The 14118-nt window shown below is 35.5% G+C and overlaps 1 protein-coding gene across 3 annotated transcripts in view; it reads left to right on the top strand.

The window, feature by feature from the left end:
* The window catches only part of grin2bb (glutamate receptor, ionotropic, N-methyl D-aspartate 2B, genome duplicate b), a 106359-nt gene that overhangs the window by 11327 nt on the left and 80914 nt on the right, over window positions 1-14118 (top strand). For all 3 annotated transcript variants that reach the window (XM_016471606.1, XM_016471605.1, XM_016471604.1), the window contains exon 2: window positions 4510-5127. In XM_016471606.1, coding sequence (XP_016327092.1) covers window positions 4510-5127 — 618 coding nt within the window. The remainder of the gene's footprint in view (window positions 1-4509; window positions 5128-14118) is intronic.

The following is a 14118-nucleotide window of genomic DNA, read 5'->3' as shown; positions in this document are numbered from 1 at the left end:
GTGCCATGTCAGCAAGGGAGCGAAATCAGACGCGCTCGTTTTCTCAGATGCTTGCAGAAATATTCAGTTCTTATATATTTTGACCCAATATATAAGAACTGAAATAATGTGTAAATTACTAATGTGTAGATTACCATCCACAGCTACACTAGTCGGCAGTGGTTCAGATAGAGATAGTGACTCTTTTACCTCCCTTGATCTTCTTGGTTTTACATTTAAGACAAAATGCAATAAAGCTTCTCCATGTTCTCACCAGTCTGCAGTTTGGCCTGAATGGGTCAAACTAGTAAAAATGGACAGACTAATTATCTGCAGAGCAAATAACTCACTCACTTGGATATTTGCACTTTTATAAAGAAATTGCAAAGAGTTGCAATGAAATGACATGAAACGCAAAATGATCAACAAGTGAGCTGCTGGGGCTACTCAGCTTAAGTATTATAATATATTATTAAATTGTTTTATTATTAATAATTATTTAAACGTTTATTAATAATGATAATAAGTCAAACAATAGTAGTAACAAACAAAATCTAAAATAAATTGTATAAATTCTGGTTTTGTAGTTTTTTGTTTTTTTTTACATTTAAATTTTTTTTACATTGGTTGTGCCATCGTTTTAAAAATAGTATGGTAATATAAACCTGTAAAAAAACATTGAAGTATTTGTTTCTTGTTCGTATTGTAAGGCAAATGATGATGCTTGTGCCTTTAACCCAGAAACTGTATAAACATCAAAAGAATCTGAACATGAATTTACCCTCATGTAAAACCACCGAAACACGAATAGGGAACTTTGCTGTTTAATTTCAGAAGTACATATTGTTGGCGTGTGTTTTACATGTGGATCAGCTGTAATTCAGTTCGTGCGTTTCAGACGATTCTCTAACATACAGTTTGAAATAAACATTTGTGGAGCTGACATTGAGCCTTTAGCTCCTTAGGAGAAAATGTGTGGGAGGTGTGTGTGTGTTTCATTTTATGTATTTATTCATCGCAAGAGATCATGTATGTCCTCAATTTGTATAAAATTGGTTTTCAATTCCTTTTTCAGTTGACTGTGAATAGGTGTTACTATGGACTTTAAGACTATACAATCTATATAACTGTGTCTGTATATAGCAGTCTCTGTTTTTGTGTGTGTGTGGAGGAAGGTTCATTTGAATAGTTGCTATGGAAACCAAGTGCTGTTAAAATGAGAGGCAGAGCCAAATAGAGCATCTTAGTCTCTCCTCCCTCTCTTGTTCACCCAGCTGCTGTCCTCCTAGTCTTCTATCTCCCTATCTAGTGCTTATCCTTCCGATCTGCGTGATTCTCTGTGCTTACCTACTTTTAATGAGCTGATGATTAGAACGCTTTCTCTTTTTTCGTCACTGCTCTCCTTCTGTCTCTGCTTCATTTATTTAGTCCCCTAATTTCCTCCTTTTTGTTTTTTCAATTCCGTTTTGCAGTTCCATCTCTATACTTTTCCATTCCCCCTCAAAGATTTCTCTCTCTCTTTCTTCCTCCCACACTTTGTCCTCCTCCGTCTCTTCTCTCGTCTGCAGCAGAAGAGAGCTAATTCACAATTAGCATGTGTACCTGCAATTAGCACTGACAAACCTCCAATAATTAGCCTTATAAAAGCAGTCTTCCTTTTTCAAGCGTGTTTGCTTTCTTTCTGAGCAATGCCTCATTTATGTTGTCCTTTCATCTTTTTGTCCTCCTCTTCACCCACCATGTGTTTCTTTCCCTATTTTTTTTTGCGCCTGTTCTTTAAAGACCCCTTGAAATGTGTTTTGTGTCTGTAAGCTGGCATGTCATTCTGTCTTTTAGCCTCAAAAACAGGCTGCTATTGGTATAATATGCTTTTCCTCACAGAATGGAAAAAGTCACTAAACTTAGCAAACTGTATTTTTTGAAAACATTATTTAAATTTAATTTATATTACAATCTATTTTAATATGTAATTTATTGCTGTGATGCAAAGCTGAATTTTCAGCATCATTACTCCACTGATCCTTCAGAAATCATTCTAATATGCTGATTGATGCTTGAGAAATGTTTCTTATTTTATCCATTTACTATTTTTGTGGAAGCGATACATTTTTCAGCTTTTTTTGTTGAATAAAAAGTTAGAAAGGATGTCATTTATTTGAAATGGAAATCTTTTGTAGCATTATAAATGTCTGTCACTTTTGATCAATTTAATGCATTCTTGCTGTATTAAAGTATTATATTTACTGACCCCAAACTTGTGAATGGTAGTGTACTATATGTCTAGATGAAATGAAACGACAATGATCAAGCAGTTTCAGAAATGCCATCATTAACAAACAGATACAAACATATTAGCTAATGACTAACTTGTTCCACACCTCTGCCGATGAAAATGGCTCTAAATAACAAGTGTTTCTCAAAGTCTTCACAGAAAGATAATTGGCAAATGTCAGTCACTGTGTGTTGTGTGTGAGTGAATATGCTGTTTGCCGATAAATCAACTTGTATGTTACTCGTCTAATTGCATTTGGTATTCAGTGTACGCACATTACTCTCACTCTTTCTCTGTATATATATAGCTACTCTCTCTGATTGCGCTTCACAGTCATGGTCTTTTGAACTCTTTGAGCTCATTTTTAAAGTGCATATATTTGTGGGCCAGACTTTGTCTACACCGTAGGAACCAAATGTCCCCATAAGGGTCAGAAAATAGCATTAGCTCAGTATAAACAACTGATGTCAATGACAAGTCCCCAGGAGAAAGAAAACCCAGAATGCATTGTGATGCATTCCCCAGCATTGAAAAAAAAACAGTTTGAGGACCAAATGTTATCAGAATTTAGCTAAATACCTGTATGACAAAATCTCCATTTGGCATGTCATCCATGATTATGGCCGCCAAGGTATGACAGACGCAACTGCTAACTAAGCATTTTAGGACATTTTTGGTACAAAGATTGTTAAGATGAGGATGAATTATGCTTTCCTATGAGAAACTTTGGCCAGATTCTAAAACACAACACATGTGTTTTTTAGTGGATAAAGAAAACCCAGAATGCAGTCTCCTGCATTAAAAAAGTGTGCAATAGTTTGAGGACCAAATTGTTATCAGACAAACATCCTTTTGGGATCTCTAGGGATGGTATTTAAAGGGGTCATGAACTGCCTTTGTTTTTTATTTTGTACTGTTCTCTGAGGTCCACTTATATGTTATCAAGATTTTTACATGGAAAAAAAAAACACTATTTATAAGTAATAGGCTATTTTCTGTCCTGTTTTGACCCCCTCATCTGAACGCACTGTTTGAATAGGCATGGAGGATTGTAGAGTCGGAAGTAAACACCCACTGCTATGATTGGCTTATAGTTGTGTATGTTTGACAGCCTACAACCTTCACAGATAGACGCTGCAGTGATTTAGGTTAAAAACACATAAATACTCATATCAAACGATCTGTAATAACAGACAAAGCAATAGTGACCACGTAATAAAAACAGTTACTCACACTTGTGTGGTGCAACATTACTGTTGGATCCAATATAGCCGGCACAGCGTCGTCTTTTAGTTTAAATTTTTCTGAAAATCCTGTATCGAATTGTGCCTTATTTGTAAACAAATCTGTGGTGAAATGAAGTGAACAAAGGACCAAGTTCTTACTGACGTTGTCTGGAACTTTATTCAAAATAAAGTTAATCAACTCTTTCCTAACGTTGGAATCAGAAAGAAGGCAACACAAAGACAATGCAATGCATTTTCCACAACTTGGCACTGCACAGCGTCTTGTTGTCTTCAGAGCCATCTTTATTGTTTGGTTTCTGCGTAGACCTGCATTCGCCCCTCTTGTTATTCACACTTCATGAGCAAATGGGTAGGCGGGGCTAAACAGGCTGCGCTGTAGAAGCAGGCGTTGATCTTTTTCTGTGTAGGCGGTGCTTATCCACACTATTACATTACAGAGTGGCACATTCCACAAGCTGTCGTTTTGGCAGATTGGCTTCAATAGAAGCTGTTTTTAGACTAATGACAAAGTTTTGAGTTCTGAAACTTGCAGCATGTTTTATTAGTACAGTGACTTCTCATATGTCAAAAGATCAAGGGAATTTTGGTTTCTCAGTTCATGACCCCTTTGAGGGTACAAATAATTCAACTATATTTTTATCAATCAAAAAATTTGATTTGGGGTTTGTCCTACTAATTTTAATTAGCTTTATATATAAATATTAGAAGTGATTTATATGTCCTTAGTTAGAAAAACCTGTGTGTGTGTTTGTGTGACTGCTGCAAACGACCTAATTTCCCAAGACTGCCTATGTTTCTGTGATTTCTGTCTAACATATGTCAATAATGAAGAGGACAAACCCTTGATATGAGGACACATGCTCTTTTTAAAACCACAGGTCTCTTGTTGGTTTTTCTTGAGAACTGCTACTCAACTTTCACCAGTCAAGTTCAAATCGTGTGGATTTTGTGAATTCAGCTCCCAAACTGAAGTGCTGTCCCTCTCTCTCTCCTCTCTTTCTCTGTCTGCAGGGACTGTATCTTCACTCCTCCGCCATGCTTGTCAGCCTCCACCTCTCCTCTTCCCCTTTCTCCGACCATCGCGTCCTGTCTTTTGTCTCCCTGGCTTCTTCCTCCAAACCGCCCCTCTCCCTCTCGCTCCTTCTCCTCTCTCTCTTCTTCTTCCCCACCTGCGAGTCTCGCCGTGGAGGCGGGATCGGGACGCCCATTGGGGGCATGAGCGGCGGCGAGCGCGGCCAGTCGATAATCAGCCCTCCTCATTATCCGCCACCAGGAGTCAATCCAGTGGGTCCTCCATTGCCACCAAAGTTTGCTCAAGGCCTTAGCATCGCAGTTATCCTTGTGGGAAACTCCAGCGAGGTGTCCCTCTCTGAAGGTCTGGAGAAAGAGGACTTCCTCCACGTGCCTCTCCCTCCGAAAGTCGAACTGGTCACGATGAACGAAACCGACCCCAAGAGTATCATAAACCGCATCTGTGCTCTGATGTCGCGGAACTGGCTCCAGGGTGTGGTGTTTGGGGACGATACCGATCAGGAGGCCATCGCCCAGATATTGGACTTCATCTCAGCTCAGACGCACATCCCCATCCTGGGCATCCGTGGAGGCTCTTCCATGATCATGGCAGCCAAGGTATGACAAACGCAACTGCTACATAGACATTTTAAGACTTTTGAGGTACAAAGGTTAAGATGAGGACAAATTATGCTCTCCTATAAGAAACTTTGGCCAGATTCTACACATGCCCAACGTTTCTTGTAAGAGAGCGTAATTGCTTGTAAATTTACTTTACACTTTACAATAAGACTGCATTAGTTAACTATTTAAAATTAATTATGAACAACAGTTATACAGCTTTTATTAATCTTAATGTAAATTTCAACTTTTACTAATATTTATAATAAACTGTATTTGTTAAAGGGATATTTCACCCAAAAATGAAAATTCTGTCATAAATTGCTCACCCTCATGTCATTCCAAACCTGTAAGACCTTCGTTCATCTTCGGAAAACAAATTAAGATAATTTTAATGAAATCCGAGAGTTTTCTGACAGATTTACTAAACAAGGCAATTTAATTTGAGACCGATATTCCATGAAAGAGCAGATGGAAGTGGAAAGTTCTGCAAGTGATCTACTGACAAGAACATAGACACAGCCAGTGCATTACCATAATGACCAACGCAATCTATCAAGAGCAGTGCAAATTAGCATAGGGTCAATGACAATCAGGTGCAGGTAATCTAGTAACAGTACAGGCGCAAAATGGTTTAAGATATGTAATTTGAAATGAAAATTCTGTCATTAATTACTCACCCTCATGTCGTTCCAAACCTGTAAGACATTCATTCATCTTCAGAACACAAATTAAGATATTTTTGATGAAATCCGAGAGTTTTCTGTCATGAACGCACATTGAAGACTGACACGAAAGAGAAGAAATTGTTGAATAAAGTAATTATTTTTGTTTTCTTAATGTACAAAAAGTATTCTTGTAGCTTCATAAAATTACGGTTGAACCACTGGACTACTTTAATGATTCCTTACTGCCCTTCTGGGCCTTGAATGTGTCAGTTGCTTTGCTGTCTATGCAGGGTCAGAAAGCTCTCTAATTTATTCAAAAATATCTTAATTTGTGTTCCGAAGATGACTGAAGGTCTTATGGGTTTGGAACAACATAAGGGTGAGTAATTAATGACAGAATTTTCATTTTTGGGTGAACTATCCCTTTAACTAATGTTAACAAATGAGTCCTTGTCCATTGTAAAGTGTTAATATTTATTCTAACATAATATTTGTTTTGGGTCAGTAAGATTTTTATTTATTTATTTTTTAAAAGAATGTCTTACTTTTATTCAGAAAGAATGCACTGAACTGATCAAAAGTGATAGTAAAGGCTTTGTAAATTACAAATTCCAGTTCAAATAAGTTTATTAAGTCTTTATAACTATTAATCAAAGAGTCCTGAAAATAATAAAACAAAAAGAAGACTGGAGTAATGAAACAAAGACTGGAGTAATGGCTGCTGAAAATACAGCTTTGCCATCACAAATATGAATTCCTTTTTTAAAATATATTACAATATAAAGCAGTTTAAAAATATATATATATATATATTTAATTTAATATGAATAAATATTAAAACTAACTTTTGTAATCACAATATTGTTTTACTGTATTTTTGATCAAATAACTAGCCTTGGTGAGCATAAGAGACCTTTCAAAAACATAAAAAGATCTTACAGACCCCAAACTTTTGAATGGTACAGTAGTATATACAGTATATGAAGTCTCTATAGAACATGTGTGTGCATGAATTAAACCACCCTGAAAAATACCATTATTTCGAGTGATTTGAGAAAATGCAGTAAAATTGATGTTAATGTTATTTTTGGATTTTATTGCTGATATGTAATGTTAATGAAATGTATGCCATTGAAATCTCCAGTTCTGAAGATTGAAGTCTTTCTCCATTCACATAGATATGACCTGTATTGACTTTAACCATGATGGTCACTAGAGAACCAATCATACAAGACACTGTACCGCCCACAAAGATGGTTACTTATCGTGTCCTGCCATAAGTTGTGCATGTAGAGCATTTCAGAGCATTTTTAATAGGATGCTTTAAAAGTAACTGCCTGTGTAGACAGTAGACTCACTAGGGTTTGAAACAGAGCCACACTGTCTACTCTTTTTCCCCTCAACGTCTTCCATTCTCACATGAATATTCATACACATACATCCACATGTTCGTCTCTTTCTCTTTCTTTTCCGCCAAGGTCAGAGTTGTGTAGCAGGTGTAACAGACTTGAGCCTGCTGTTAAGTCAGTGGAGGTCTGAACTGCTGGAAACAGATGTGATGGAATACATAGTGCTGTGTACTGTCTGTGCGGTCGTTAACTACCTGCAATGTGCTTCATTAAGATGACTGTGTTTGAGAGAGGCGGAAGAAAGGGAGAGAAAATAATGGTGATGCAGATTTGTTTTTCAAAAGACACTGTTTTTTTCTGGCCAATAAGAAAGAAGGTAATAAAAAAGATGAGACTGAGGGAGAAAAGTGCAGAAAGAGAAGGAAATGTCAGAGGGACTTTTTTTAAATGCCACACAGTGAAAAACAGGGAGTCAAGTATATTTATTTTGTCATCTTGGAGAAAAACAGAAGAGGACAATAACTGCAGACACTTGCAGTTTTAAATACACCGTGCAAACAAATATTACCTAAAATTTAACACAACGTTCTCAAGCTTTTTACAGCTGCATGCATAATCACGCTGTCCCAAGGAAACCTATTTTAACAGTTTTTGGGAACTCGGTACATCACTCTGAGTGTTTAAAGGGGCAGCCATTACTGCTGAAAGCTGGTGGTAAATCAATGACCCCCGTCTTGAACAGCCTTTGTTTTAATGGAACAGGTTCCATTATATTTATCAAGAGGGACACTATTCATCCAACTCACACTGTAGGATATTTACAAGAACATGCAGCTCAGATCAGTTTTCCTGATTGGTGCTTCTTTGATGTTTATGGCTACAGATGTGTCAAGATCTTGTTACAGGGTTTTTGCGCTTGATATTAACTGAAAATTGAAAAGTGAACAGAGGAAGTGATACTTTTTCACCAGGGATTTGGACTAATTCAGGGCTCTTGAGTTAAAATTTTAATGACCAACTCAGAATATCAGATATATCGGACTGTTTGAGACAAGGACTGCCAGTCATAAAAAATTACATTAATTGTTCAGAATATTCACAATTTATCATGTACTGTATTTATATCAAAATGAAGAAATTCATATGAATTCATAAAAACGACATTATTTTGGAGGATGAAATCACCGAACAGACAAAAGTGGCTTTCATATTATTGAACATAAGCTTATCACAAGTCTGTAGTCCAGTGTTTTTATTAACTAAAACTAAAACGAAAACTATTAAACATTGTTTTATTGAAATAAAGCTGAAATTAAAAAAAAAAATAGATGAGATGAAAAAGTTTAAGTTTAAAACACTTGACCAAAAATTCGAAATATTGCCTTGGCAACCAAATGAAATAAGTTGAAGTTGAAATACTAAAATAATTAAAATTGAAATAAAAATAAAATAATTGAAATAAAAATTAATGCTAATTCTAAAAAACTAAAAACAAATAAAAAGCACAACAAAATTACTAAAATGTAAAGTAAAATTAAATTAAAACAAATTTAAAAAAGTATATATAATTTATTGTTGTAAATTATATATAAATAATTCTAAAATAACACTGCTATAGTCACAATCAAGCTAGACTTAAGGGCCGTGTTCTTGTATTATGTTTATGATTTTCTATTATTTAATTAATAAATCAACCAGAATTAATTGCCTAATGACCCATGATTTTTCCCATGATGCCGTAGTGTGACCTGAAGTAGGCCATGTCTTCTAAAGTGGACTCGAGTTGACTTGAACTTGGAAAATACAATTACTAACTTTTTAATTGTGTGACTTTTATGTCTCCCATTAATTTTAGATGTACATAGATCCTGTTTAAACGCATTGGGAATGTACAACTCGTCTGTCAGCAATCTCTTTGTTCTAGATCTATTTTTTGCCATATCTGCAGGCTGTTACAAGGAGAGGAGCTCTTTTTAGTGTTGGTGTAGGGTTGTTAAAACACGCCACATCCTCTCGTAAGCCACTGAGGAGCTCGATAAGGGGATAATTGAATTAGCGGAAACATTTTACCATGCTCGATGCCTTTCCATCCAACCACACATACATAAACGCACTGTTATCTTTGTTTTATGACTCTTTTTTTCTTCCCAAGAGCAGTGGAGTGGATGGAGATCTTTAGATTTACATTATATGAATGCAGAAATGACAAAAGAGAAAACATCTAGTGTACGTGCATAAGCCATTATGAGAAATATTAGGACTTGTTTCTAATTCTGTGACTTTACCCCTTGACACCATAATCAGTTGGAGTCCATCCACCCTACTAACTCTAGGCGAGCGATGCGCTGGCTTATCCGTTCCGTGTGCTTTACCCAGTGTTAATGGGGAGTCATAGGAGCGCTGGGATACTTAACAAGCGCAGCCACACTGCTAATTTCATGCTTAATGGGAACACACGCCTCTCTCACTGGCACACGGAAGCATTAGACGTGCATGTCATATTTAGCTGGGACAGTTTAGACAGGGACTGTGTTGTCAAACCACTCATCAGATGCACCTGCCTGACCGGTTCATGCAACACATTCACTCACGTGTACTTTGGGATACACACACACATCGAGAGAGAGCGAGCATATGCTTTCTCTTCTGCATTTGCATTTTTAGTCATTTGTGCCTGTAATGCTTTTATATGCCACATCTGTCCACTTTTTTTTCAGATGTTTTATTTAATCTGTCAGTGTTGTGTGTTGTTGTTGTGAATCCGCATGAATGCATTTTTGCATTTGTGATAATTTGAGTCTGTTATTCTGCAACATTGATTTACAACACAACGGGTTTCATGAGTTCGCCCTGATAATCTGGGATACAGTCTAACCTAATACATTATATTTAAACTTGGAAATGAATGGAAAATATATATGAAAAAGTAAACTTTTTTGTTTTTTATTAAAAATGTATTCAGTAATTTAAAAAGATTATTAAACATTTAATTTTAAAAGAAAATCAATTAATCAGAAATACAGGATTTTAGATTGTATAATATTTCTCGGCCACTAATCAAATAAGCAAATTTATGACATTACCTATGTGAACTTATCATGAGTGCTGCTGTCATTAAAAGAATAGTTCACCCCAAAATTAAAATTTACTCAGGCCATCCAAGATGTAGATGAGTTCACAGATTTGGAGAAATTTAGCATTTCATCATTTACTCACCAATGGATCCTCTGCAGTGAATGGGTGCCGTCAGAATGAGAGACCAAACAGCTGATAAAACATCAAAATTTCCACAAAATTTGAAATCCATAATAACACCTCCAGTGAAAAAATCCATCTCTTACACTGAAAAAAATTTGGAGTAGAATTTACTTGAAAAAAGCTTGGAAACAATTTTCACTCAGAAAAGGCTAGTTAATTTACAAAAATTTGACAAATAAAAGCCTAAACATAATTATTAGTAGCTTTAAATAGACATTTTTAAGTTAAGTTTATTTAGGAATTCCCAATAAATTGGGACTCTTTGTTTGTAAATTTTACTTAAGTAAAACGTATCACTGTAAAAAACTGTGCTGTTAAATAACAGTAATTTACTGCACTGAAAAAAAAACAATAAGTTAGATTTACTTAATTTTTCTTTCTTTAGCAAGTTTTCGCACACAAATATTTGAAGTAAAATTTAAGTATTGAATTAAGTGAAATGAAATCTGTAAATAAGCTAGTAGACAGCTTGTTATCCTTCTAAGATAATATGCCCATTCAATGTAATTATTACTTAAATGAACACAGAGACCTCAATACTTGGTACACCATACACAATGACGGTAACAATCAGTGAATAGTGTTTGAGTATGAATGGGTCATTTTGAGTAGAAAATGAACTCCAGATGTCACAAAACAGTAAGTAACTAAACCTAACAACAAAAGCAACCATAAAACAATGTAAATACAACTCGAAAACAGTGAAAAATTTTACCTTTTTAATTATTCATGCCCCAGTGCATGATGGGAAATACGGGATCATAACTTTGATATTTACTTAAAGAATCCTTGTAAACATAACAAACAATTCCAAGTAAAATATACTTATAAGTTTAAACTTTAATTTCTACAAGCTTAAATTGAGTACTAATATAGAATTTACTTTAATTGTTTTAATTCTTGCCTGAACTAAATTATTTAATGTAGAAATTACATTTGTTTTTATGTAGTATTTACTTCGCCACAAAATCATTTTTATCAGTGTATTTTCCTCTCACATCAAAATCCACCAACATATTTATTTTGTCTGTTTGCACTAGTAAATGGTGCTTAACCTCTGCATATTTCTCTCCTGATTCAGACGAGATGACTTTTTCACTGGAGAAAGCAATGTTATGTACAGAGGACTCATATTTTGGCTGAAACCAACTGTTTGAAGTTAAAACCATCTTTATGATGGATTTGTTTCGTATAAACACACAGCTTTTCACTTCACAAGACTTTAATTGATGGACTGGAGTCGTGTGGATTACTTGTTAATTATTGTGATGTTTTTATCAGCTGTTTGAACTCTCATTCTGACGGCACCCATTCACTGCAGAGGATCCATTGCTGAGCAAGTGATGTAATGCTACATTTCTCCAAATCTGTTCTGATGAAGAAACAAACTCTACATTTTAAAATGAATTAATATTAATTTTCAATTTCAACATTTTACTTGTGCTTATTTAAAAAAAAACAAAAAAACAAAACCCTGAATTTAATGAGTATTTTCAGTGGTGGACTCACTAATGGATAGTGTTTTTAAAGTCTAAACTATCAGTGTCAGACTGATACGATCAGTGTCTTGTTTCAAATGATCCTCCAGTCCCCCTGAATCTAGATGCTCTGCCGTAAAAAACCCTTGTTACACACAAACACTTCAGAAGTGTCGGTTATTGATTGAAAGCCTGTTGCTCTGTCAGCATCGCAGGGGAAGCCGCGCAACACTCTCACATTTGCACCTTGCGAGCGAACACTTGTGACCCATGTTTCAGTGTGCTGTTTCTCACAGTTTGAAAAGATGTGGTGTCACACAGTGCCATGAATACAGTAGTTATGACACATCGCTAATGTAGAAAAGCACTATAGTGCACGTCTACATCACATCCAGTGACTCTGACTCATCGTTTAAACCTAGAAGAAAATAGTACAAAATAAAAAAAAACTAAAGTAATGGCTTTCCTCTTTAATATTATAAATAATTACAAATAAACTCATAAATAAAACATTTGCCGTTCAAATGTTTGGGGTTGGTAAGATTGGTTAAAAGAAGTCTTTCAATAAGACTACATTTATTTGATCAAAAATACAATAAAACAGTCATATTGTGAAATATTATTACAATTTAAAATGTTCTATTTTAATATATTTTAATCATTACTCCAGTCTCCAGTGTCACATGATCCTTCAGAAATCATTCTAATATGCCAATTTACTGCTCAAGAAACATTTTCTTCTTATTTTGTGCTGTTTAATATATTTGTGGAAACTGTGATATATGTGTATATATATATTTTTTAGGATTCTTTGATGAATAGAAAGTTAAAAGAACAGCTTTTATTTGAAATAGATTTTTTTCTTTACTGTCACTTTTGATAAATGTCATGCATCCTAGCGGAATAAAAGAATGACATTTTTGTCAGAAATTATATTATTGTCATGGCAATTTAAGTAATTTGTGAATGCCTTAGTATTTGTCTCCTTTTTGCTATAATGGCAGCAGCACTTGAGCTGCATTTACATCACAATTCTGAGCAAAATCTGATAAACGTACTCCTGAATGAATTTAGAGCAAACCAAAGAACACCGGCTCATTCATTTCTAGGTATTTCTAGGTTTAAAACAGTATTTGAATCCCAGATTTTCAGTGTGTTCCCAGACCAACAAATTTCCAGAACCATCAAATGCAGCATTCAAAGCAGTTCTTTAGATCATCTCTAAGTCTGAATGCAAGAAAACACTGAACAAACGGCTGCCGAACGAGTGAATGCTACTGGAAAAAAGCAAGAATGGATGGAGAGGGTGGATGAATATGACAGCTGGAGAGGGAGGTAGAAAAAGACTAGAGTGGGAGAGAGTGAGAGGAAAGAAAAAGGGGACTGTTTTAAAATGAAACACGTGGGTGTGAAACAGAGGAAGAGGAAGGCACTCAACATGCAGTTACAACACGCTTACATCTAAATGGAGGCATTCAAAAAGACAAAGAACAGATTGAAACAGAAGAAACGTGACTTTTGGAGAGATGCAGCATTAGAGGATGATCAAAGAAAGATGAAGAGGGTGAAAAAGAAGTGTTATAGGACAATTCGATGGAGAAAGAGAGAATATAAAAGAGCCCAAGCACAGATGGGGGAGTGAACGCATGTATGTGAACGAACGAGAGAGATGTGTGACATGCCACAGGAGGTGGTGGTTAAGTAGAGGGGATTGAGGAGTGTTTTCAACACTGTCTTTTTCTTAATAATTACTTTTACACGCTCTATCTCTCTCTTTCTGTCTTTCTCTACCCCACCCCAACTTCAAACACACTCTGTGGGCTGCATTGGTTGGCATGGCAACCGCTGCTACATACATTTCTATATATATGTGGAAGGAATGCGGGAGAGAAAGACAACGAGGCAGTCGGGAAAAGGCAGAAGAGGAGATTCAGAATAGGAACGTTTCAGTTGCTCTGCATATATATTTAGTCGGTATAGGGAACAAGTGTACATCGATATATCACTTTATATGAAATTCAGTCACCATTAATTTTGTACAACCGCAGTACTATGTGAATTTTGGTCAGTGACACTCAGTGAAAAAGAGTTGAGGGTCTGGTGTTTTCATTCACTTGGTTTCTATGCTGTTAATTTGTTAAAAAGGGCCGGGGTTATGGATGCATTATGATTACATATTATAAATGAACTTTTAATAGTTAATTCTTTTTAATATGATTTAAATATATATATATA

Source organism: Sinocyclocheilus anshuiensis, unplaced genomic scaffold, assembly GCF_001515605.1.
Source record: "Sinocyclocheilus anshuiensis isolate Anshui unplaced genomic scaffold, SAMN03320099.WGS_v1.1 scaffold2166, whole genome shotgun sequence".
NCBI lineage: Eukaryota > Metazoa > Chordata > Actinopteri > Cypriniformes > Cyprinidae > Sinocyclocheilus > Sinocyclocheilus anshuiensis.
This window is presented reverse-complemented; position numbering and strand designations above follow the sequence as displayed.